Below are 27,616 nucleotides of genomic sequence, written 5' to 3' on the forward strand. Positions count from 1 at the left end.
GCTACTCTACAGTATTTCTAATCTACATTATTACTACTCTACAGTAGTTCTACTCTATTGCTACTCTACAGTATTTCTACTCTATTGCTACTCTACAGTAGTTCTACTCTATTGCTACTCTACAGTATTTCTACTCTACATTATTGCTACTCTACAGTATTTCTACTCTACATTATTGCTACTCTACACTATTGCTGCTCTACAGTATTGCTACTCTACAGTATTTCTATGTCTTCTGACAATCCTTGATAGAAACTTAATTTTATGCATAAGATGGTGTCAGAGATTTCAGTAAAAATTTCTTTTTTGCCAGTCATAATGCTTTACTTCATTAGTTTTTCAAGTTCTATTTCAACAGAGATTCTTTTACACTCAAAAGTAAAATTTTAACTCACTCTGGGATATATCTGACACAAAATTATTTTGTGCTGTGGATGGGGTGACTTGAAAAATAAATTGCAATCCAAGTTTGGTTTGAAAAGTATTTATTGATATGTCTACAAAATTACTGCAATGTAAACCAAATGATACAAGATAAATATTGTCTCAGAACATCTTAATCTTAAAATAAATTTATAATTATCAAGTTGATAAAAAAAGCATTCACACTGTCAAAGAACTAAGAAATAAAGTGCTATAGAAAATTTATTAAAATCCATGAGTTATAGTCTTTGGTCCCACAAAAATACTGGTTTGAAATGAAAAACTGTAGGAAAAATTAAATTTATTTTTTGGCTTTTATCCATGAATTTTAGAAAGATTTGCCAGAGTAGCATCCTTAACATGTCAATAATTGTTAACCTTAAAAATGTTTTTATGTGACTAAATGCAATGCTTTCAAAACAACTGTTCTGGCACATATAAACAATTCCAGTAAATTCAATCTGAAAACTCATTCATAAATAAAATTTAAATGTATCATGTATATAGCCATTAAACTGACCTAATACAATAAGTTGTAGCATTTAATTTTTTTACTTTGGTTTAACAAACAAATAAAAAATTTGATGTAAAAAATGTGAACTTTTACTATTATTGTATTTTGTGTACCAAGCAAGGTAACTATGACATATCAAATGAAGAACAGGATGGTCCTTTGAAAGCAGAAGTTTGCACACGATTGTTTCCTATGCAGTATTTGTGTTAAATCAATTTATAATCTTTTCAACAAATAATTTGGCTTGGCTCAGAAGTAAAGCATGTATTAACTTTCAAGCTGTACATGTTGAGATACAAGTACTTAAAATGTATGCTTAAACATTTAGACTTAATGTAGCTGACAAACCTTGCTTCACATCACACCCATCCAACCCAACCCCAAACAAAACGTGTAATTTGACCATAAATGATGAAATTTCCAAATGCATAATTTTAGTAAATTTATAATTTTGGAAAGTTCTGCTTAATTTTTTTGCACGACTCTGACACATGGTGGCACATGTTCTACTCTCTCAAAAGGGAAACGGAATAATATTGAGAAATAAGTAGTCTCATTTCCTAGGCTAAATAAATTACAGTTTGTTATTTCCTTTTTGCAAACTTTTGCTTTATCAATTTATTTCAATAAGAAATAACTGTAGCAAATATCAGATGAAAAATTATGATTGGAGATGAGAGGTAGCATTTAAAGAGGGATTTCCCTTGTATACCATCTTAGTTAACCACAGTGTATTCTCAAGGAGTTACTAGCAAATAATTTTGACTTAAATTAAGTATTTTGGTATACTTTCTCTTTGTAGCTTATATGATATAAAAGTTAGAGAATATATGTATATCCTAAACACTCCTTGATTGCATTAACTCATTCGAATGCACTGTATCTTCATACTTCTTTCATCAATTACATAATTTAAGAATTTTACTTTATTGTAGCCATTAATTATACTGACTCTAGGTACTGGATTAGTTATTTAAGTTTTTACATTTCTTTAGAATCTCCATAATCATTTCATATCATGAGTCGCATATTCTGTAATCTCCACCTGCCAGTTATAACTTGCCCTGGAACATCACTCTACACAAGTATCAAGGGGAGGTAATGTCTGCTTCAACTCTGGCAAGGCAACATTTTTGAATGCAGTTGTTTGTAACCTATACATTTTTAAAGAACAGTGAACCTGGGGTTTTCAGGTATAACAGATTTTAAAAAATGTTTGTAAATAGAAGACATCTGACCATGAAAGAATCCTTAGTATCTCTTCATCCATAGAGAGACAAAAATGTAAGTTATATATAGAACAATATAGCATCAAGCTATGCAAATTCACTAAACATGTAATGCTTAACAGGACCCTAATAAGAATCAAAAGATAATAACTATGTTTTTTTATATAAACTATATGTACATCAAATGGTTAAAATTATTAATTTTCAGGTATACAACTAATTTATGATAATTTAAGGTCATTGAGATAACTTTAAAATAGTCTACAGTACAATAAATTCTGTTGCAAAAGGAAACGAAACCAACAGAAACCTGTACAAAAAAAAACAACAAAATTCTCAGTCATTGCTTTGTACCTGTGGATAGCATAATAACTTTTAATGCCTACTGTATTTTTTATTAACCCTTTACCTCATAGAGTGTATGGCTTTTCAGCCCTCCGATACACATGAAGCAAAGTTACCCAGTGCAGTGTGCTATAAATAGAACACCTGTTACCTATTCAACTCCATACACATAGGCCCACCTGTTAACTGTTAAGCAGTGTAGTGTATGTTACGTTTAACAGCAATTTTAACCATTTTACATTTTTGGTACACATCTGTTATGTATGGAAAAATTTAAGAGTAAAGTCTGATCATTATAGATGTGTAATTATTTTTCATGTAAGAATTTTTTATGTGCTTTAAAATCTTGAGAGAACTTGTTCACTGTCAAGTCAGTGAAGCCACATGACCAACAGTAGCTGCCATTTCTCATACTTGAAATTTACAAGTTCTTCGTCTGCGTCTACATCACTATGTCATCTGAATTTGATAATGTATAAAAACTAATTGCTACCTACATCAATATCAGAGCCTTTACCTAAGTTATTGAAGCTTTCATAGTTGTGATTCTAATTGTGAAAAGGACTGAATGAAATCCACGACCTCCATTTTGGAGAGTGGAGAATACGACCCAGTTACTTTAAATAGCAGATTTCGACCAGAGCATAAATAACGACCATGTGATCTGATGTAATGGTCATTCACAGCAATGAATGAGGTATTTAATAGGGGGTTTTCCCAGAAGGTGGCGCTACGAAAACCCGCTAAAAATGGCCAATGTTTACAGCAAGCGTCAAAAGGTGCTTCCATGCAAATGGAGTAAAGGCGTCAAAAGGCACTTCCATACAAATGGATTAGAGACGTCTAAAGGCGCTTCCATGTGAATGGAGTAGAGACGTCCAAAGGCGCTTGCATGAGGTAAAGGATTAAGAAAAAACTGTCAACATCCATAAAATAACTTAAGATGGCCCAAAAGAACACCTTTTTTCAAATTAGTTTTCCCTTTATTCAAGGGAATAAAAAAAATGAAAGCAAAACAAAAACAAAACAAAAAAAAAACATTTAACAACAAAGAAAGGACTGTAAAGAATAAAATATCATTTAGGGGAGACAACTCCAAAATAAAAGGCCAAGAAATTTCAAGACCACTTGAGTAAAGAATGAACTAAGAAATAAAGATTTATAAAAATGTGACATAGCATTAGAGTCACCAATGAACACTCATGTAGTAGTTACTGAGTATTTGACTAAGTATGTACTTTAATACATTTAAATACAGTACAGTTATTAAGAAATTATTTTTGTACAACATTTAAAACCAGTTACAAAAAATTAACATGTCTAAAGCTTTATAAATTTATGTATAACTAAATATGTTAAAACTGTTATCTAATAAAAATTATGCCTTTAGTTGTATACTGTTGTACATGTAAGTGTAACGGTATAATTAAAGTTATGTCTTTGGTACAACAATAACATCTACATACTGATAGGGTTTTGTTTAGTGTTTTAAGTGTTTAGTGCCAAGACAATTCGAGTAAAGTGCCTTGCCTTAGATCACATTATGGTAGCTGATCCAATGCGTTCAGCATACTAACCACTAAGTGACCACAGATCCTGCCTCAATTAGTTGCCTCTTATCAGATGCAGATGAGTGCACTGAGTCTATTAAACAAATTTGATTGGGAAATAAAATACTGACAATCTACTACCAGTATGATCCAGCCAAACTTAAACAACAACATATATTACATGATGTGTGTAAATGATTCATTTAAAATGCCCATTACTTCGAGGGAATTACATTTTTTTTCAGTGACTTTAAATCTTAAAAACAAAAGGCTTATGTGCTCCTGATATTGCTCACCTGTCACATTTCAGTCTTTTAACCATTTTGAACTGACTGAAACAAGGGTTGCCTTCAAAAATATACATTTTTCAACACCTGGGTCAAATTTTACCAAACTGACTTGAGTCCTGAGCAAACTCAAGTCTATAATACTGCAATCTGATGGTATGAAACTGGTCAGAAATTTTATCAATCAAATGCTTGAGGTCTAACTTGAGCATTAAGTTATGCTGGTGAAATTCCGACTGTACTCAAGTCTGGACCTGAGTCTAGAATCTGGTGATATGATTGGCTGATATTGAAGTCCAAGTTGAAATTGGCCAATCAAATTTCTTATGATCATCTTCTAAGACAGCCCCGATATAATGCAATGTAAAGTACAATAAAAATAAAATTGCCTGAGACTGTGAAAAAAATTGTGATAACATGGATTTTTTTAAAAACGTTAACAGTTTTCATGGGAAGGCAACACAAAAATGTTAATTCCAAATCTGTTACCGTGTAGTTCAATTGCTCCTGACAAAAACAGCCAATGTTCACATGCAATACAGGCGATGCTCACTTTATGCCAATTTGATTTATGCACTTTCATTTTAATGCCATTTATAGTAAAGAAATAACATTCAATTTGTGCCATTATGCTCATTTTTATGCCATTGCTGGTGCCATGTGTTGAATTCATGCGCAGTTCACATATGTATTATATGTATTAATGTGTTTAAAAAATTATACATAAATAATCACTACTTGAAATGTTAGAGGTACAATTTGCTGGAGATCATCCTTAATTAAGTATCCTATTGAAATTTAAAATGACTTTTTTTGCCATACTTCAGAAACACATCTATGGCATAAACTGAGCATCACCTGCATTTCATTCTTACGTCGCACGAATTGGATATCAATATTTCAAAATTTAACAAACAAAGAACATAACGGGAACTAGATTACTTAAAATATGCAAGTCAAATAACTTTTTTCTTAAGAAAACAAAATATATGTAATTATCAACAGTGAATGAACTGGTATTTTAAAACATAGAATAACAATCTAAAAACAGTGATAAAACTCTCCTCTCTGACTTGATAATGCTTTGCTTCCAAGAACATTACATTTCATTTACATTCATGCATCCCTTACCAAATTCATAACATTTGCCATGAATGTTGAGACATTCTAAGAAAAAAAACAATGATATCAATCATCAGCTGATTCTTGTCAATTTTCTGCTATGACTAAGACATCGCGCTTTTGTGACGACGTGTCTGTGTGATACATTCGTATTTCTGCATGCTAGTCCTCCTCCTAGAAACAAAAGAAATGTGACAATTAGTCTTCAGATAAACACAATTCATCAAGAATATATATAACTCTATGTACTCTGAGACTCAATATACGATGTTTATTTATATATAAAACACACTGACATTGTAATAAGCTCTCAGGTCAGGGTAAACGTTTACTAATAGCAAGTAGATGTAAAAAATTTGATGCTGATGTGACTTAACATCATGCAACTGTTTCCAGTAAGCCTATCCTTAGGGTTATCTGCAACAAAATATGGTACATGTCTGTTTAAAATAAATATGACCTTTCAACTTAAATAGACATGATCTTATTATACTGATAACATGTCATGATATCTGCTTTCTTTCATCATGTTGAGTACAAACTGATTATCATATATACTTGAGTACAAATTAAGTCCAACTGCAAACAACATAGTCCCTGATCTGTCAGTGCATGATCCACAGGAAGATTTGGATCTGTGTTTTTTGTTTGGTGATTACTCCTAACAAAATGCAAAAAGCCAGGTCTGCTGGCACATTATGTGATGTCCGATCTGGGTCTGTGCAGTTTTGGTTAGATCTAACTTATAAGCAAGTACAGACAGTATTCATGTTTTCAGCATAGTACATTGTCTGCTGTTTATTTAAATACATTGTAGGTATCTGTGATCTGAGCAAATTTTGTCCCGAGTAAGGAATATATCCACAAACAGTGTTTCATGCATACCTGCAAAAAAACATTTATTAAAATTCATCCTTATTCAAATATTTTCAAGCAAAGTGCAGGTAAGAATGATTAAACATGGGAATCTTTTATGACATAAAGATATGGGCTAAAACACTGATGGATTTTTTTTCTTCCCTTTTTTGTACAAAGGTGATATTTCTACTTTTTAACTCCAAAATATCTGGCTCATAAACATTTATGAATAAAACTGGTTCTTTTATATGTGCAATGGTATTAAAAACAACAAAATAAAACTTGCATTGTAATCTCAAGTCAAGTCTATGAAAATGATGGTAACCTGTTTTGGAGATGTAAAATACACTCAATGCATGAAAATGTACACACTACACTACTCTTCTGGCAATAGTTGCATGACTTCATAAGAAAAAACATGCCCACATTTTCTGAAGATGAAGATATGAGTGCAAGAAAAAGGTTTTATTTAGTAAATATTGAATATACTATAAATACATTTACAAATATAAATATAATACATTTACTGCACATTAAAACTGCAATGTTGCAAATATTTCAAAGACAGATAATCAAAATTCAGAGCAAAATCTGAACAGATAAACAGATATACAAGATGGAAAATAAATGTTTTGATATATGGCCAGGTTACCAAACAGAAAAGTTCAGGAGAAACCTTTTTCTGGCTTGCAACAAGTTTAAGATGCACACACTCCACACAGCTGCAGCATCTGTGACCACATTAACAGTACTAAACTTTATATTCCAGAATGTGTAGTGATTCTAGCTGAGTGGTCTAGAGAACTGATGTATGAACCTGAGGTCATGGGTTCAAATCCATACAGCAACAATTTTGTTTTTATTTCCCAAACCTTATGAAGAATCAAGTGTCAAGATCCATAATAACTCATGGTTCTTTTAGATCTGTGTGACTGCATGTAATCAAGGTATTGAGCTGGCTTGGAGGGTTGAATCTTTAGATCTGTGTGACTTCATATAATCAAGGTATTGAGATGGCTTGGAGAGTTGAATCTTTAAGGTCTGTGTGACTTAATGTAATCAAGGTATTGAGATGGCTTGGAGGGTTGAATCTTTAGATCTGTGTGACTTCATGTAATCAAGGTATTGAGATGGCTTGGAGAGTTGAATCTTTAAGGTCTGTGTGACTTCATGTAATCAAGGTATTGAGCTGGCTTGGAAAGTTGAATCTTTAAGGTCTGTGTGACTTTATGTAATCAAGGTATTGAGATGGCTTGGAGGGTTGAATCTTTAAGGTCTGTGTGACTTCATGTAATCAAGGTATTGAGATGGCTTGGAGGGTTGAATCTTTAAGGTCTGTGTGACTTCATGTAATCAAGGTATTGAGATGGCTTGGAGAGTTGAATCTTTAGATCTGTGTGACTGCATGCAATCAAGGTATTGAGATGGCTTTGTGGGTTGAATCTGTTAGATCTGTGTGAATGCATGCAATCAAGGTATTGAGAGGGTCAAACTAATGCTAAATAACTCCACAGATATTATTATTCATGTTACCTTTTACAATTATAAACATACTGCTAAATTAACTGTATGTTTTCCTACATTTTTGTTTCACTATATTTCACCCTTGATTTTATATCAACATTAGAAACATTTATTTGAGAAATTACTTTAATTTTCCTTCCAAAATTACTTTTTACTATTGTTAAAAACATTACCATTGGTGGAACATTATCCAGGGGAAATAACTACTATTAGTGGTAATCACTGACCTAAATCTGAGATGCCTCCATTGATAAAAAGTATTGACTTGAAAGGCCACTGGATCTAAACCTTGTTTTTACTTTTGGTAAGAGCATAAAGTTTGTTACTAAAGTAATGCAAACTATAAAATGGAAAGGACACTATGCCATTCCTCAAAACCTATAAAAATTGGCTAACAAAGATATTACATAAATTCAAAATAAATGTAACCAATAATCTTAGCATTGGTGACACCAGTACTGTTGCTGAGGAAGTTACACTGAACTATCTGCTTACAATGGCAACATAAAAGTACATACAGCCAATAAAGTTCCTTCTTTTTCATTTATGTATTCTGTGTACGTGTCTGTGTATATGTACGTACATATAATAAATTAATATGTTTGTATATTTTTACCCATTCATCTGAGTCCACTCCATCTGCAAGATCCTGGGGCAATGGTTCCTCTTGCAATGACAGCTTGTTCACCATTGCATTCATTAACTGGAATAAGGGACAAAAAACAAAAACATATTGGGCTTTTAGAAAAACTGTATGAACAAAGTACAGTAAAACTGAAAAGTTTCCTGTAGTGTATGATCACTCAAGATTGAGAGGTCAAAATGCGATATGTTAGAAATTTGTGGATTTTGATTGATTTTGCTGTATATTTTGATGGATGAATCAAATATCAGCCATCAACAAAGAACAAACTCATCATCTTTAACAACCCATAAATCCTAGATGATAATTTGGCAAGGGAACTGAGGTGGTTGAGTGGTCTAAAGCACTTGCCTTTACTGATCAATGCCATCTCACCGCTGTCCACGTGTGTTCGAATCTCAGGCTTGGCCAACATAGGTATGTGAGAAAGCTTCCTAGTAGTTTCCCATGGGTCAGTGGTTCTTACCAGGGTTTTCCTGGGTTCTTCCTTCACCAGTTATACGGACTGCCATCTATAGCCTATCATGTGCTGAAAAATGATGTTAAACCAACAACAACATAATTGGTTTGTAAATGTAGAACAAGACATATATGTAGTAGCTTGGGGTCTGGAAATATTTTGCACTTTAGTAAAATATTTTGTGCTTTAGTAAACCTGTATAGAGAGAACATTTCTTTTGACAACAAAAATGGTCACTTGAGAAAGATGGTCTCTCAAAACTGGTTTGTGCAAGATGACTATTTTTCATGGTCAAAATTCATCTGGCCTTAAAACGTAAAAATACCAACATTTACTAAACATGCATTTTATTCTTTATTTACAGTTCTTGTTAAAATATTGCAACAATTTCATCTCAAAATAATTTAATACGGTAATAGTGATTTACATCTATCATGGAACAATCACATTTATATTTGATGATCACCATTTATCCAGTCCACAAGTTAACATCACATGTCCACAAATTTCAGACTAACTTCAAATGTAGCAAACTATACAGTTAGCTATGATAACACTTTCTCATCTTTTGTAAGAATTACACTGTATCAGTTTTGATCAGGTTTTGAATAAATATGGAAAAAATATATGAACCAATGAATGAAAAAAAACCAACAGAATTAACCATCGAGAAACAAATAAATGTATTGAGAAACAAAAGCCAAAGGCTTAATTTTCTAATTCAATAAAGACATTAACTCAGCAAACAAATGGTGTAACTGACTGCACTATGGTTAAAAGAATGGATTTAATATCTAACATAAAAAAAAACAAACAAAAACAACGTGACTGTTTTACAATGACAATCAAATCCAGGGAAAGTAATCCCTATATCAAAGACATAAACAGAAACTTCATTTATCCCAGGCATTACAGATGAACATCAAAGACAAACAATGTAATCCACGATTACAGTGAAACCCAATAAGAAGGCTACTCTTTATGACATTATTAACATGCCATGTTTGCTTAAGAAAAAGAAACAATTTGTATAATGGAACCGACTATGTACATCCTGGACTGCTCTTTCTGAAGAAGGAATGGTTAACTGTGTACATGACTTCGGCTCTACAATGGCAGCTAGTGATATCTCTTTAGTCTGATGCTACCCGCTTGACCATCACAGAGATTTTAAAAAACTGGTAGCCAGACTCATACTTAATTTAACACAATCCCTCTGCAGCAGTGGTGTTTGAAAAGGACGAAATAAAGGTCAATGTTGTTTGCAAAGAACAAAATAAAAGTCAATGGTATTTGCAAAGGATGAAATAAAGGTCACAATGGTGTTTGCAAAGGAAGAAAAAAGGTCAATGGTGTTTACTTTATTTTTTGCAATGCGATCATCCATAGCAGTGTCAAACCGTTTATTCTGTCTAGACATTTTGGTCACTGGTCATGTTCTGTAGGTGGTTGCTCAAGACCGGTCATTTATATAATACAATAAATCCTTACATGATGGTTATGGTTATGAATGACAGGTTGTCACTCACAGTAGAGGTCACTCAAGACAAGTTTAAATATATTTAAAATTATTACAAACGCTGAAAATGTGATGTCAACAAATTGGAAGGTCTGACTATTTGGATTAATTATTTTTTTATTATTTTTTTTACAAAATTGATGTAAAATGCACAACAGACTGTCCAAAATTTCTCTTTTCAAGTTTTCAATCCAGAAAACTCTTTTTCTTATAGAATCTCAACATAGGTCAGGATAGGACAAGTTGATAATGTTTTCTTTTTGAAAGCTGAAATCATCAGGAAACCAAATATGTAAACAAATTATATCTGACAAACAGGGAATGCTAAATGAGCTCATACCCTTGCTCAAAAACTGTCAAATGCTCAAGTACTTATTCCATTTAGAAGACTGAAATATGCTGGAATATGTGACAGAAGTTGCATACTTGGTATGTTGTTACTGTAGGGTTTAACGCCATTTTTAAGCATATGATACATGGCGGCCAGTATCAATGGTGGAGGAAGAACCTGGGAAATCCCCAGAAATAACCACCAAATCTCGAAAAGCTACAAGCATGCTTTCTCACATACCCACACTGACCGAATCCCAGACTTGAACCCATGCAGACAGAAGTGAGATGGCAGTGATCCGTAAAAGAGAGCGCTTTAGACCACTTGGCCACTCAGCTGCCCCCATACTTGGTAGTTCTTCAACAGATATACAAATGATACATTGATGAATAACTGATAATTCGGTGACTGTCAACAAAGTGATTTGCTGATGGAGAATAGTGTACTTACCTCTTCTTTTTTCTGTTCATCAGATTTGTAAGTGTCTGGATTAAAGCTCTCAAACTTCTTGACTTTTGAGGCCTCTACCGGAGCTTCACTCACTGAAAGGACATGTACCATATCCGTCATTAAAATATTCCCAAATGCAAGCTGCAAAGACATTGACCTTCTGCTACCATATTTGCTTGCCAAGTCCAACTGCAAATTGCACATACCCAAATCTGCCATAGCATAATGTGCCAGCAGATCTGGGTCTGTGCAATTTGTTAGGAGTAATCAGTAGAATAAACAACATAGACCCTGATCTGAAGGTGCATTATTCTATGGCAGATCAGGGTCTGTCTTGGTTGCAGCTGGACTTGACTTATAAGTGAGTATATATATATGATATATAACCTTCCTGCAAATCAGGGTCTACATTCATTAAATGCATGACTTGGAGAGAGTGTATCAAGGCCCAAGTTTCACAAAGAGTGTATCCTGGCCCCAGTTTCGTAAAGAGTGTGTATCTTGGCCTAAGTTTCACAAAGTGTGTGTATCTTCTCCCAAGTTTCACAAAGAGTGTATCCTGGCCCCAGTTTCATAAAGAGTGTGTATCTTGGCCTAAGTTTCACAAAGTGTGTGTATCTTCTCCCAAGTTTAACAAAGTGTGTGTATCTTCACCCAAGTTTAACAAAGTGTGTGTATCTTCTCCCAAGTTTCACAAAGTGTGTGTATCTTCTCCCAAGTTTACCAAAGTGTGTGTATCTTCTCCCAAGTTTAACAAAGTGTGTGTATCTTCTCCCAAGTTTCACAAAGTGTGTGTATCTTCTCCCAAGTTTCACAAAGTGTGTGTATCTTTTCCCAAGTTTAACAAAGAGTGTGATTCTTCTCCCAAGCTTCACAAGGTGTGTGTATCTTCTCCCAAGTTTCACAAAATGTGTGTATCTTCTCCCAAGTTTCACAAAGTGTGTGTATCTTCTCCCAAGTTTCACAAAGTGTGTGTGTTTTCTCCCAAGTTTAACAAAGTGTGTGTATCTTCTCCCAAGTTTCACAAAGTGTGTGTATCTTCTCCCAAGTTTAACAAAGTGTATGTATCTTCTCCCAAGTTTAACAAAGTGTGTGTATCTTCTCCCAAGTTTAACAAAGTGTGTGTATCTTTTAAGTTTAACAAAGTGTGTGTATCTTCTCCCAAGTTTCACAAAGTGTGTGTATCTTCTCCCAAGTTTAACAAAGTGTGTGTATCTTCTCCCAAGTTTAACAAAGTGTGTGCATCTTCTCCCAAGTTTCACAAAGAGTGTATCCTGGCCCCAGTTTCATAAAGAGTGTGTATCTTGGCCTAAGTTTCACAAAGTGTGTGTATCTTCTCCCAAGTTTAACAAAGTGTGTGTATCTTCTCCCAAGTTTAACAAAGTGTGTGTATCTTCTCCCAAGTTTCACAAAGTGTGTGCATCTTCTCCCAAGTTTCACAAAGTGTGTGTATCTTCTCCCAAGTTTAACAAAGTGTGTGTATCTTCTCCCAAGTTTTACAAAGTGTGTGTATCTTCTCCCAAGTTTAACAAAGTGTGTGTATCTTCTCCCAAGTTTACTAAAGTGTGTGTATCTTCTCCCAAGTTTAACAAAGTGTGTGTATCTTCTCCCAAGTTTACTAAAGTGTGTGTATCTTCTCCCAAGTTTAACAAAGTGTGTGTATCTTCTCCCAAGTTTCACAAAGTGTGTGTATCTTCTCCCAAGTTTAACAAAGTGTGTGTATCTTCTCCCAAGTTTCACAAAGTGTGTGTATCTTCTCCCAAGTTTAACAAAGTGTGTGTATCTTCTCCCAAGTTTCACAAAGTGTGTGTATCTTCTCCCAAGTTTCACAAAGTGTGTGTATCTTTTCCCAAGTTTAACAAAGAGTGTGATTCTTCTCCCAAGCTTCACAAGGTGTGTGTATCTTCTCCCAAGTTTCACAAAGTGTGTGTATCTTCTCCCAAGTTTAACAAAGTGTGTGTATCTTCTCCCAAGTTTACTAAAGTGTGTGTATCTTCTCCCAAGTTTAACAAAGTGTGTGTATCTTCTCCCAAGTTTACTAAAGTGTGTGTATCTTCTCCCAAGTTTAACAAAGTGTGTGTATCTTCTCCCAAGTTTTACAAAGTGTGTGTATCATCTCCCAAGTTTAACAAAGTGTGTGTATCTTCTCCCAAGTTTACTAAAGTGTGTGTATCTTCTCCCAAGTTTAACAAAGTGTGTGTATCTTCTCCCAAGTTTCACAAAGTGTGTGTATCTTCTCCCAAGTTTCACAAAGTGTGTGTATCTTTTCCCAAGTTTAACAAAGAGTGTGATTCTTCTCCCAAGCTTCACAAGGTGTGTGTATCTTCTCCCAAGTTTCACAAAGTGTGTGTATCTTTTCCCAAGTTTCACAAAGTGTGTGTATCTTCTCCCAAGTTTAACAAAGTGTGTGTATCTTCTCCCAAGTTTAACAAAGTGTGTGTATCTTCTCCCAAGTTTCACAAAGTGTGTGTATCTTCTCCCAAGTTTAACAAAGTGTATGTATCTTCTCCCAAGTTTAACAAAGTGTGTGTATCTTCTCCCAAATTTAACAAAGTGTGTGTATCTTCTCCCAAGTTTAACAAAGTGTGTGTATCTTCACCCAAGTTTAACAAAGTGTGTGTATCTTCTCCCAAGTTTAACAAAGTGTGTGTATCTTCACCCAAGTTTAACAAAGAGTGTGTATCTTCTCCCAAGTTTCACAAAGAGTGTGTATCTTCTCCCAAGTTTAACAAAGTGTATGTATCTTCTCCCAAGTTTAACAAAGTGTGTGTATCTTCTCCTAAGTTTAACAAAGTGTGTGTATCTTCTCCCAAGTTTAACAAAGTGTGTGTATCTTCTCCCAAGTTTAACAAAGTGTGTGTATCTTTTAAGTTTCACAAAGTGTGTGTATCTTCTCCCAAGTTTCACAAAGAGTGTATCCTGGCCCCAGTTTCATAAAGAGTGTGTATCTTGGCCTAAGTTTCACAAAGTGTGTGTATCTTCTCCCAAGTTTAACAAAGTGTGTGTATCTTCTCCCAAGTTTAACAAAGTGTGTGTATCTTCTCCCAAGTTTCACAAAGTGTGTGTATCTTCTCCCAAGTTTCACAAAGTGTGTGTATCTTCTCCCAAGTTTAACAAAGTGTGTGTATCTTCTCCCAAGTTTTGCAAAGTGTGTGTATCTTCTCTCAAGTTTAACAAAGTGTGTGTATCTTCTCCAAAGTTTAACAAAGTGTGTGTATCTTCTCCCAAGTTTCACAAAGTGTGTGTATCTTCTCCCAAGTTTACCAAAGTGCGTGTATCTTCTCCCAAGTTTAACAAAGTGTGTGTATCTTTTCCCAAGTTTCACAAAGTGTGTGTATCTTTTCCCAAGTTTAACAAAGAGTGTGATTCTTCTCCCAAGTTTCACAAAGTGTGTGTATCTTCTCCCAAGTTTAACAAAGTGTATGTATCTTCTTCCAAGTTTAACAAAGTGTGTGTATCTTCTCCCAAGTTTAACAAAGTGTGTGTATCTTTTAAGTTTTAACAAAGTGTGTGTATCTTCTCCCAAGTTTAACAAAGTGTGTGTATCTTCACCCAAGTTTAACAAAGTGTGTGTATCTTCTCCCAAGTTTAACAAAGTGTGTGTATCTTCACCCAAGTTTAACAAAGAGTGTGTATCTTCTCCCAAGTTTAACAAAGTGTGTGTATCTTCTCCCAAGTTTAACAAAGTGTGTGTATCTTCTCCCAAGTTTAACAAAGTGTGTGTATCTTCTCCCAAGTTTCACAAAGTGTGTGTATCTTCTCCCAAGTTTCACAAAGTGTGTGTATCTTTTCCCAAGTTTAACAAAGAGTGTGATTCTTCTCCCAAGTTTCACAAAGTGTGTGTATCTTCTCCCAAGTTTAACAAAGTGTATGTATCTTCTTCCAAGTTTAACAAAGTGTGTGTATCTTCTCCCAAGTTTAACAAAGTGTGTGTATCTTTTAAGTTTTAACAAAGTGTGTGTATCTTCTCCCAAGTTTAACAAAGTGTGTGTATCTTCACCCAAGTTTAACAAAGTGTGTGTATCTTCTCCCAAGTTTAACAAAGTGTGTGTATCTTCACCCAAGTTTAACAAAGAGTGTGTATCTTCTCCCAAGTTTAACAAAGTGTGTGTATCTTCTCCCAAGTTTCACAAAGTGTGTGTATCTTCTCCCAAGTTTAACAAAGTGTGTGTATCTTCTCCCAAGTTTCACAAAGTGTGTGTATCTTCTCCCAAGTTTCACAAAGTGTGTGTATCTTCTCCCAAGTTTAACAAAGTGTGTGTATCTTCTCCCAAGTTTTACAAAGTGTGTGTATCTTCTCCCAAGTTTAACAAAGTGTGTGTATCTTCTCCCAAGTTTAACAAAGTGTGTGTATCTTCTCCCAAGTTTCACAAAGTGTGTGTATCTTCTCCCAAGTTTACCAAAGTGCGTGTATCTTCTCCCAAGTTTAACAAAGTGTGTGTATCTTCTCCCAAGTTTCACAAAGTGTGTGTATCTTTTCCCAAGTTTAACAAAGAGTGTGATTCTTCTCCCAAGTTTCACAAAGTGTGTGTATCTTCTCCCAAGTTTAACAAAGTGTATGTATCTTCTTCCAAGTTTAACAAAGTGTGTGTATCTTCTCCCAAGTTTAACAAAGTGTGTGTATCTTTTAAGTTTTAACAAAGTGTGTGTATCTTCTCCCAAGTTTAACAAAGTGTGTGTATCTTCACCCAAGTTTAACAAAGTGTGTGTATCTTCTCCCAAGTTTAACAAAGTGTGTGTATCTTCACCCAAGTTTAACAAAGTGTGTGTATCTTCTCCCAAGTTTCACAAAGTGTGTGTATCTTTTCCCAAGTTTAACAAAGTGTGTGTATCTTCTCCCAAGTTTAACAAAGTGTGTGTATCTTCTCCCAAGTTTCACAAAGTGTGTGTATCTTCTCCCAAGTTTCACAAAGTGTGTGTATCTTCTCCAAAGTTTCACAAAGTGTGTGTATCTTCTCCAAAGTTTCACAAAGAGTGTATCCTGGCCCCAGTTTCATAAAGAGTTTATTCTTTCCCCAGCTTCGCAAAGAGTGTGTATCTTGGCCTAAGTTTCACAAAGTGTGTATATCTTCTCCCAAGTTTAACAAAGTGTGTGTATCTTCTCCCAAGTTTCACAAAGAGTATGTATCTTCTGCAAATTTCACAAAGAGTGGGTATCTTCTCCCAAATTTCACAAAGAATGTATCTTTTCACAAATTTCACAAAGTGTGTGTATCTTCTCCCAAAGTTTACAAAGAGTGTGTATCTTCTCCCAAATTTCACAAAGAGTGGATATCTTCTCCCAAATTTCACAAAGTGTGTGTATCTTCTCCCAAGTTTCACAAAGAGTGTGTATCTTCTCACAAATTTCACAAAGAGTGTGTATCTTCTCCGAAATTTCACAAAGAGTGTGGGTATCTACTCCCAAATTTCACAAAGAGTAGGTATCTTCTTCCAAATTTCACAAAGAGTGGGTATCTTCTCCCAAGTTTCACAAAACATGTGGATCTTGGCCCCCATGTTTCACAAAACATGTGGATCTTGGCCCCAATGTTTCACAAAACATGTGGATCTTGGCCCCCATGTTTCACAAAAGAGTGTTTATATTGACACAAGTTTTCCTCTTTTATCAAAATGTCTCCTCCAATTGAGATTTAACATTCATCTTTTCATGGACATCTTGGACAATACTGCTACTGCAGTCAGAGGTATAGAAACGGGAGAGGATGAAACATAACTCTTTAATTTTAACTTTATACAGCTGATAATGTTTTAATTCTTGAAAAAACAAGTTCAGGAAATCATGAAATTTTCTTCAAAGATAAAACAAGTCTGATTTTAGGCAAATTCAAAAATCAATTTATTTTTTCATCCCTGTTTAATGTACTGTGAAAACTTTTTAAATCCAAGTTCTTTATTATTGGCTTATTTGATTGGAGCCCAAATAAGGTGAACACCAACAGAATTTCTTGAGGATTGGACTTTTTTTTCTAAATTTATGTGACCTCATATCTATACTTAAGTGAACTCATATCTGTACTTATGTGGCTTTGAATCTGTAAAATTATTATGTGACCTCATATATTTACTTACATGGCTTTATATCTGTACATATGTGACTTCATATCTGTACATAATGTGGCTTCATATCTGTACTTATGTGACCTCATATCTGTACACACATGGCTTTAAAACTGTACTTATGTGACCTCATATCTGTACTTACATGGCTTCATATCTGTACTTATGTGACCTCATATCTGTACACACATGGCTTTAAAACTGTACTTATGTGACCTCATATCTGTACTTACATGGCTTCATATCTGTACTTATGTGACCTCATATCTGTACATAATGTGGCTTCATATCCGTACTTATGGGTTCTATATCTGTACTTATATGACCTCATATATGTATTTATGTAATCTCATATCTGTACTTATGTGACCTCATATGAGTACTTACATGGCTTCATATCTGTACTTATGTGGCTTTATATCAGTACTTACGTGGCTTTCTATCTGCACTTATGTGGTTTTATATTTTTACTTACATGGCTTCCTATATGTATTTATGTGACCTCATATCTGTACTTATGTGGCTTCAAATCTGTACTTATGTGACTTCAAATCTGTACTTATGTGGCTTCAAATCTGTACTTACATAGCTTCATATCTGGTGGCCTGATGCTTATCTTCCTTTGCTGTTTATTCTGCCCACTGAACCAGTCAGAACTAGATAGTACTGGCTCCCAGGTCACCTTGGTGTCAGGGAATAGGTCATCCTGGAAGTACTCTGTCTGCAAAAGTATTATAAGATATCTATTTTCAAAACAAATCTTTCCACCTTATAAGCTAATATGATAATCAAAAAAGTCAACATTAGTTGGATTTGTGAAGGCTAAATATTGTATTTAAAACTAGCAATTTTCACCAATTTCACTTCAATATTTAAAATAACTCCAGATATGCATCTTATTGTTGTGATATACACATAAAAATAGACCAAAATGCATAAAGAACTTTTTATAAATGAATTAAGTGTGTGCAAAACATAATTTTAATTTCAAGAATTTACACCAATGTTGTCAGAGCACTGGTCCTGCAGTAAGCAAGGTCAGTGTTTTGTAATGGTACATTTGATTTATATAAACTATACAAATGTAAGAAGTTCTGGATGTTTTGTTGATTTAAACATATTTTATTGTCATAAATGTTAACAAATGGGGTCTAGCTACAAGTTCTCATAACTCAGAATAAGTCTAATCCTACAATATATAAGAAATCTGTATAGACAGTAGCAGTAAATCTGTATGATTTAATACAGTTATATATAAATATGAATGATTCAGACAAAATAGGTGGGGGGGGAGAGAAATGAATAGATTAATAAAATAAGGATAAATTATTGATTGTGGCAGAAGTTAGACAAGAGTAAATACACGAAAATGAATTCAGTCACAAAAAAATTAATAACATTAATTATTTCTGAAGGCAGGCAGAAACTTGGTTCAGAAAAAAATATATGTACTACCAACCGAAGAGCATTATCATTATTAGTAGTAGTATCATCTTTATTATTATTTCACAAGTATTATTATTAGAATCATCTTTATTATTATTTCACAAGAATTATTATTATTAGTATTAGTAGTAGTATTCTACCAAGTTATATGCATCTAGTTACTTTGCAAAATGAAAAATAACAATTTAACAAAATAAGCTCCATGCAAGAATAATGTATCTTCACTTTAATTCATGATGTAAATCATAAAAAGGCAAATCATAACTAAGCCTCAAAAAAAGTCACCGATCTTAGTTTGCTTTGTACATATCTCTAACCCCATTTCAGTTGCAATGCTTGAAATTTCTATCAATGATTTCAGCATGTTTAATTGTTTAAGATGAATTGAAAACCCTTTCAGTTTATGTATGCAATCCTGTACTTCATGTAAAGCGCATACAACTGACTTTTTGGAATAATTAAGCTTGAAAACAGGTGTACACTTGCTCAAACACACCGAGATCAAAGGAGATTACTGAGATCAGCTTTTCTTCACGACCTTTGAAGATTAGGGAATGCAAAGAAGCTTCCTGGGGCTATTGTTAGTAACACCTACAATGTAAGGGATATAACTAGTGCAGTGCACCTCTACTCTAAGATTACATTTTTTAATTTTGTTATCAGAATGGAAAATAATTTAAAATAGAATTGCTTTGATCTTTGCCTGTAAGGATAAAAGCTGCCTTGCTCTCGAAGCCAACATAACGACACCTTTGAGTTTCACTAGATAACAGTAAGCATAATCAAACTAGGAAACATTTAAATATCAATTCACGTAATATACCTTTATAAATGCCACGTCTTGCTCATCATACAAAATAAGATTAATCTGCATACTTGGGACAGTCACTGCTAAACACATGGCTGCCAATGGCAGAAGACAGGGTGAAGCCAAAGCTTGGTCAAGAAACACATGGCTGCCAACTGCAGAAGACAGGGTGAAGCCAAAGCTTGGTCAAGAAACACATGGCCAATGATACTGGAAGGCAGGTGACTGCTCATTACATGACATTTATACAGGAAATTTACATTTTTATGGTCATTGTAACCAGGTGACTGCTGAACTCAGGTGACTGTTAGGACAGGTTTGACTGTATGGATAATATTGATCTAGTTCAATAATAAATGAAGAGCATATCATGAAGCAGCTCCATACCAAATTATGTGACTCTACAAGCAATAGTGTCTGACAAAATTACTAAAATGCAAACATAACCTCAGTGTAAATGACATACAAATGGATGGACAGATTGATAGACTGACATAAATTCTGAATGCTGAATTGCTTTGCAATCCAGTCAACAAAATCATGCTATTACCTTGACCCTGGGAACAGTAAAGCTAACAGGTTCCACTGATGTAGATGTTAGTCTCCATGCTCTAGCGAATTCCACTTTCCTGACATCACATGTTATCTTAGGCATAAAGGCCAGTGCCTGGTGTAGACCGTCAGGCTTGCAGTTTGACATTTGGAACAGATGAGGGGGTTCCTTGTATACTTCAAATGTGAAGATGTTGCTATCTCCCTGGAAACAAGAATATTGCAGAAAACTGTAAATGTGCATACATGATGCAATCAAGAATATTATGAGCTAGAGGTATTTAGGAAAAATGAAGGTAATAATAATGTAGAGGAAAAACTGATGATCATAGGAAATAGAGAGCAAAAACAAGAGAAAAAAACGATGAAGACATATAAAGGCACTTATGATACTGGCTCTTCTGGAAAGAACTGCAGACATTATTGTATTTAATGTAATTATATTAGAGAATACTGAGAAAGGGGAACACAGACACACCCATCCACCTAACATGAGTCATTTTGTTTTCTGTATTAGATGCAAAAGAATGAGCTACCATGGTTCCCAAAGCAAGTGTATAAGTACATGTGAGTCTGAGATAATGGATTGGTAGGTATTCCCTTTCATATGAGAGTAAATCAATGTATTCCCCTTCATCTGAGAATAACTGCAATGCCATTAGTGGGTAAAAAAATGTAATATTTCCATTAGTCAGAATGTTACCACATGATCAAAATGAATTGCGTTTATTTCTGTATGAACTGTAAGGAGAACTACTTTTCTAAGAATACCCACTTCTATAAATAGAGTCACGTGTACAGCATAAGATAAACACTGCCAGTGAAGGCAGACACGAAGTAAGCATTAAAGGAAAAGAACATCCTAACAATTTTTTACAAAAATAACTGAATAAATTTGGCTTCCATTGGTTGTGGGACTGGTTTTATGATGACCTTATTACAATTAAGCTGGACAGTCCCAAGTGCTATAAATAGCTATGTAACAGAAAACCCCAAACGTCTATTACTACGCTCAATTAAGATTTCTGTTTTTTTATGATGCAAACAAAATATCATAATGAATGACTGAAATTTCAATTATAAGAGTTTAATGTTGTATTTTCTGAGTTTATTGTGAAATAAACTGTCAGTTGCTGACTAACACAGCTTACATAATGCCCTTTGGGCGTTATTTGCTGTGCGAGTCGGCAACTGACAGTTTATACCATGATAAACTCAGAAAAAACGTTAAACTCTTAAGTGAATCAAAATTTGAAGTAAATGAATTAATAGCTATTCTCATTCAACTCAGAGTCAATAAAACTGTGAGATAATGGACAGGCAGAATTTCCCTTCAACTGAGAGTCAGTCAATGTGTGATATAATGGAGAGGTAGGTATTCCATTCAAATGAGAGCCAACCAAAATTGGATATCAAACGGCAATAGGTGAAAGAAGAAACTCAGACAGATGAACAGGTGTAAACGTACCCTACCAATACAAACTCAAGTAGATGAACAGGTGTAAACTTACCCTACCAGTACAAACTCAGGTAGATGAACAGGTGTAAATTTACTCTACCAGTACAAACTCAGACAGATGAACAGGTGTAAATTTACCAGTACAAACTCAGGTAGATGAACAGGTGTAAACATACCCTACCAGTACAAACTCAAGTAGGTGAACAGGTGTAAATGTACCCCACCAGTACAAACTCAGGTAGATGAACAGGTGTAAATTTACTCTACCAGTACAAACTCAGACAGATGAACAGATGTAAACTTACCTCACCAGTACAAACTCAAGTAGATGAACAGGTGTAAACTTACCCTACCAGTACAAACTCAAGCAGATAAACAGGTGTAAACTATCCCTACTAGTACAAACTCAAGTAGGTGAACAGGTGTAAACTTACCCCACCAGTACAAACTCAAGTAGATGAACAGTACCAGTACAAACCAGTACAAACTCAAGTAGATGAACAGTACCAGTACAAATTCAAGTAGGTGAACAGGTGTAAATGTACCCTACCAGTACAAACTCAAGTAGGTGAACAGGTGTAAATGTACCCTACCAGTACAAACTCAGGTAGATGAACAGGTATAAACGTACCCTGCCAGTACAAACTCAGACAGATGAACAGGTGTAAATTTACTCTATCAGTACAAACTCAGGTAGATGAACAGATGTAAACTTACCCCACCAGTACAAACTCAGGTAGATGAACAGGTGTACACTTACCCTACCAGTACAAACTTAAGTAGATGAACAGGTGTAAACTTACCCTACTGATACAAACTCAAGTAGATGAACAGGTGTAAACTTACCCTGCCAGTAAGAAACATGGTACCACTGTCCTCATCATAATTTGGAATCAAGATTGCAGGGGTAATATCTAACTCTACTGTATGTAGACAGGCGCCGAGGTCGGTGGCACTGTAGATCATTACCATTCTTACGCTGCTTCTGCACGTAACAACAACAAAATGAAACAAACATCAAACAACACAATTACAGGTAACACAATTACAGGTAACAGGTACACTACTACATTAATATGACACTGGAATTAAACCTCTTTAACCACATAATATAATCATTCATTAGTGTAATATAGCGAAAAAAAGTCTCCAATGACAAAAGCTGCATTACACTCTCATGTAACACTATCAATATTGTATATTAAATGGTGTAATGATACAGTGATAAACTGGTACACAGTGATATACAACAGCAACATGATTCCTTTTGGTACAAATTTATCTGTACTGGTATTTTAATCCTGTCTGTCAGACTGGTTGTGTCAATATCTTTATAAAATAAAAAAATAAAAAACATGGCATTATTAAAAAATGAGACCATAACCACTCAAACATGTGGTTTAGTAATGGCTGATCACCATCTAAGGATGCTGAACTGGATCTTGTGCCCAATAAGAATGCAATGCGGACTATTTGGACTTTGCCTTTAAAGTGTAACACAAGGAGAATACAAGCAGTAGAACATGTTATGCAGAACATTTGTTGTTGTTATATAAATACTGAGTCTCAGAAAATCAAGCTGGAATTAAATATGTTTTCAAAATGGTAAGCTTGGTAACAATACATATTATCATACTGAAATCTAATCATTTATATTGCAGTATATTGTAACAGTATTTCACCTGGCAACATCCATTTCTAATAACACAGCCACTCAGTAGCTCAAACAAATCTTATAAAGCAAATATATAATAAAGAGAATTTGTACTCATGTTCAGTAGTGACAAAATTCATGAAATTTATTACATATTTGTATTTATAAACACAATATGCCACTCACTGCAAGCAATCTCATGGTATATAATACATAACACAAATTGCTACTTGATATATCTTAGGGATAACCATTTAAGATCCTCTATAGGCACACACTAGATCTGTAGGGAAAAACTAATTCATCACAGTCCAAGATTATCAATTCTACTACCTTTCCTAGCAAAATCAATATCAGAAGACTACTCTATCATGCATGAAAAATCAATATTAGAACTAAAGACTACTCTATCTTGCATGAAAAATCAATATCAGAACTGAAGACTACTCTATCATACATGAAAAATCAATATTAAAACTGAAGACTACTTTATCATGCATGAAAAATCAATATCAGAACTGAAGACTACTCTATCATACATGAAAAATCAATATTAAAACTGAAGACTACTTTATCATGCATGAAAAATCAATATCAGAACTGAAGACTACTCTATCATACATGAAAAATCAATATCAGAACTGAAGACTACTCTATAATGCATGAAAAATCAACAGCAGAACTGAAGACTACTCTATCATACATGAAAAATCAATATTAGAACTGAAGACTACTCTATCATACATGAAAAATCAATATCAGAACTGAAGACTACTTTATCATACATGAAAAATCAATATCAGAACTGAAGACTACTCTATCATACATGAAAAATCAATATTAAAACTGAAGACTACTTTATCATGCATGAAAAATCAATATCAGAACTGAAGACTACTCTATCATACATGAAAAATCAATATCAGAACTGAAGACTACTCTATAATGCATGAAAAATCAACAGCAGAACTGAAGACTACTCTATCATACATGAAAAATCAATATTAGAACTGAAGACTACTCTATCATACATGAAAAATCAATATCAGAACTGAAGACTACTTTATCATGCATGAAAAATCAATATCAGAACTGAAGACTACTCTATCATACATGAAAAATCAATATCAGAACTGAAGACTACTCTATCATACATGAAAAATCAATATCAGAACTGAAGACTACTCTATCATGCATGAAAAATCAATATCAGAACTCAAGACTACTTTATCATGCATGAAAAATCAATATCAGAATGGAAGACTACTCTATCATACATGAAAAATCAATATCAGAACTGAAGACTACTTTATCATGCATGAAAAATCAATATCAGAATGGAAGACTACTCTATTATACATGAAAAATCAATATCAGAACTGAAGAGTACTCTATCATACATGAAAAATCAATATCAGAATGGAAGACTACTCTATCATACATATAAAATCAATATCAGAACTGAAGACTACTTTATCATGCATGAAAAATCAATATCAGAACTGAAGACTACTCTATCATACATGAAAAATCAATATCAGAACTGAAGACTACTCTATCATACATGAAAAATCAATATCAGAACTGAAGAGTACTCTATCATATATGAAAAATCAATATCAGAATGGAAGACTACTCTATCATACATATAAAATCAATATCAGAACTGAAGACTACTTTATCATGCATGAAAAATCAATATCAGAACTGAAGACTACTTTATCATGAATGAAAAATCAACAGCAGAACTGAAGACTACTCTATCATACATATAAAATCAATATCAGAACTGAAGACTACTCTATCATACATGAAAAATCAATATCAGAACTGAAGACTACTTTATCATGCATGAAAAATCAATATCAGAACTGAAGACTACTCTATCATACATGAAAAATCAATATTAGAACTGAAGACTACTCTATCATACATGAAAAATCAATATCAGAACTGAAGACTACTCTATCATACATGAAAAATCAATATCAGAACTGAAGACTACTCTATCATACATGAAAAATCAATATCAGAACTGAAGACTACTCTATCATGCATGAAAAATCAATATAAGAATGGAAGACTACTCTATCATACATGAAAAATCAGTATCAGAACTGAAGAGTACTCTATCATACATGAAAAATCAATATCAGAATGGAAGACTACTCTATCATACATATAAAATCAATATCAGAACTGAAGACTACTCTATCATGCATGAAAAATCAATATCAGAACTGAAGACTACTCTATCATACATGAAAAATCAATATCAGAACTGAAGAGTACTCTATCATACATGAAAAATCAATATCAGAATGGAAGACTACTCTATCATACATATAAAATCAATATCAGAACTGAAGACTACTTTATCATGCATGAAAAATCAATATCAGAACTGAAGACTACTCTATCATACATCAAAAATCAGTATCAAAACCGAAGAGTACTCTACCATACATGAAAAATCAACAGCAGAACTGAAGACTACTCTATCATACATGAAAAATCAATATCAGAACCGAAGACTACTCTATCATGCATGAAAATTCAACATCAGAACATCAGACCAAGATTATCAATTCTCCTACCTTTCCTAGCAAAATCAATATCAGAAGACTACTCTATCATGCATGAAAAATCAATATCAGAACTGAAGACTACTCTATCATGCATAAAAAATCAATATCAGAATGGAAGACTACTCTATCATACATGAAAAATCAATATCAGAACTGAAGACTACTTTATCATACATGAAAAATCAATATCAGAACTGAAGACTACTCTATCATGCATTTTATACATTATGTAGATGTTCAAAGTGTTATAACCAATGTTCTATGCATTATATATATTGCTTTGTGAAGAAGAAAATAAATGCATATGCAAACTATTGAGATGAAGAAAAACATGATAAGAATGTTACACTAATTAAGACTTTCATGCAATTACAATTTGTTAATTGGTTTGGCATATTCATCAAATTTCTGTGGAATTAACAGACAATACGACTAAAGTTGTGCTCTTACAGTTATAATCGTATGGTAGATTTACCATCCGAAAATGAGAGTCTAGTTTAAAGTTACCAATGCAAGCTGTTGCCTTCACAAAAAAATCACAATACTACCAATCATCTACTAGCCGAGTCTGGACTAAAGAAATAATTTCCAGGTCATTACATAAAGCTGAAATTCCAAGTGCATTATAGAGACTGGCACACATAATATATAGAGACTGGCACACATAATATATAGAGACTGGCACACATAATAGTACCTACAATTAAAAAAAAAAAACTTACCTTGAAAATCCAGAAACAAAAAGAAACTGTCCATCCAAAACCCAGACGATTCTAGCTCCTCGACTCCCTTCAGGTCCAGGTCCTTCCTATCAAGACAAAAAAAATGCTTCAAAATTGAGATAATAACCACGTAAGTAAACTATGGATTTACGAAAGATAAACGTATGTGTGAATTTGAGTATATTTTTTAGTGTATATATCTGTGAAAGAAAGGATTTTTGTATAGGATGATTATTAGTTTTACTAATACTTCCAATGAAATCACAGCAATACTGTACTAATTGATTACAAAAGTTTAGTTTCGACAGAGACAATTTTCTCACAAAATAATTATCTCTAGTTTGTGAAAAAAAAGGAATCTTGTTTGGTGGTGTATTAACAGTTAGTCCAGTTCTCTGCTATGCTGACTCCCAGCTTGGCATTATATTATACCACTCCAGGAACCAGACTAATCAACAAAACAAAAAGCAGTGACATAATACACAGATGTTTTTGCATATCCATGATGGTTGCTGAAACCAGCTGGAAAAATCTTTCACATGTTCGACATTTTGAAAATAAATGTTATTTAAACAGAATAATGAGCAACTTCATTCGAAAAAGCACGTTATTAACAATTATTAGCAACATGATTGAAAAACAAGGATTCAGTCATTAAACAGCCCAGTTCCCTAAACCTCTGCCCTGCAGTTTTCTTGATGTCTAAGTGGAGTTTTTCAATATTTATTTCAATATATTCCATCGGAAACTCATGCCCTCACTTATAGTGTGGTCTATGTTTGTGGACCCCATTGTGCATGAGTTATCGAGAGAGAGGTGTATATGAAACAGTTGTCTCCCCTTGATAATGAATCGGCTAGGACATTAAGCCTACCCAGTATGTACTGGATTGATATACTAAAATGATATAGATCACACTAAGGATGGCATTCCCAAACCACAATGTAAAATTCTGGTGATTTCATCCACCCTTGTTTGATACAGTCCACTTTAACTGAATTGACTGGCATGACAAAAACAGTCTTCCTTGTGATGCATTCCACCCGAGAATCTCCTGGATGTGAAGACCCTT

At 33.9% G+C, this 27,616-nt stretch overlaps 1 protein-coding gene across 4 annotated transcripts in view; it reads right to left on the minus strand.

The window, feature by feature from the left end:
• Positions 1-468: 468 nt before the first annotated feature.
• The window catches only part of LOC149798134 (coronin-7-like), a 96,299-nt gene continuing 69,151 nt past the window's right edge, over positions 469-27,616 (minus strand). For all 4 annotated transcript variants that reach the window (XM_089963228.1, XM_089963225.1, XM_089963226.1 and 1 more), the window contains exons 21-27: positions 26,545-26,630; positions 22,427-22,565; positions 20,120-20,326; positions 17,901-18,036; positions 11,256-11,347; positions 8,469-8,555; positions 469-5,644 (exon numbers count right to left, since the gene is read on the minus strand). In XM_089963228.1, the coding sequence (XP_089819354.1) occupies positions 5,633-5,644; positions 8,469-8,555; positions 11,256-11,347; positions 17,901-18,036; positions 20,120-20,326; positions 22,427-22,565; positions 26,545-26,630 (759 nt within the window). In that variant the 3' untranslated portion in view covers positions 469-5,632. The remainder of the gene's footprint in view (positions 5,645-8,468; positions 8,556-11,255; positions 11,348-17,900; positions 18,037-20,119; positions 20,327-22,426; positions 22,566-26,544; positions 26,631-27,616) is intronic.

The sequence above is a fragment of the Sinohyriopsis cumingii genome, chromosome 6 (assembly GCF_028554795.1).
Source record: "Sinohyriopsis cumingii isolate HCF-2022 chromosome 6, ASM2855479v2, whole genome shotgun sequence".
Taxonomy (NCBI): domain Eukaryota; kingdom Metazoa; phylum Mollusca; class Bivalvia; order Unionida; family Unionidae; genus Sinohyriopsis; species Sinohyriopsis cumingii.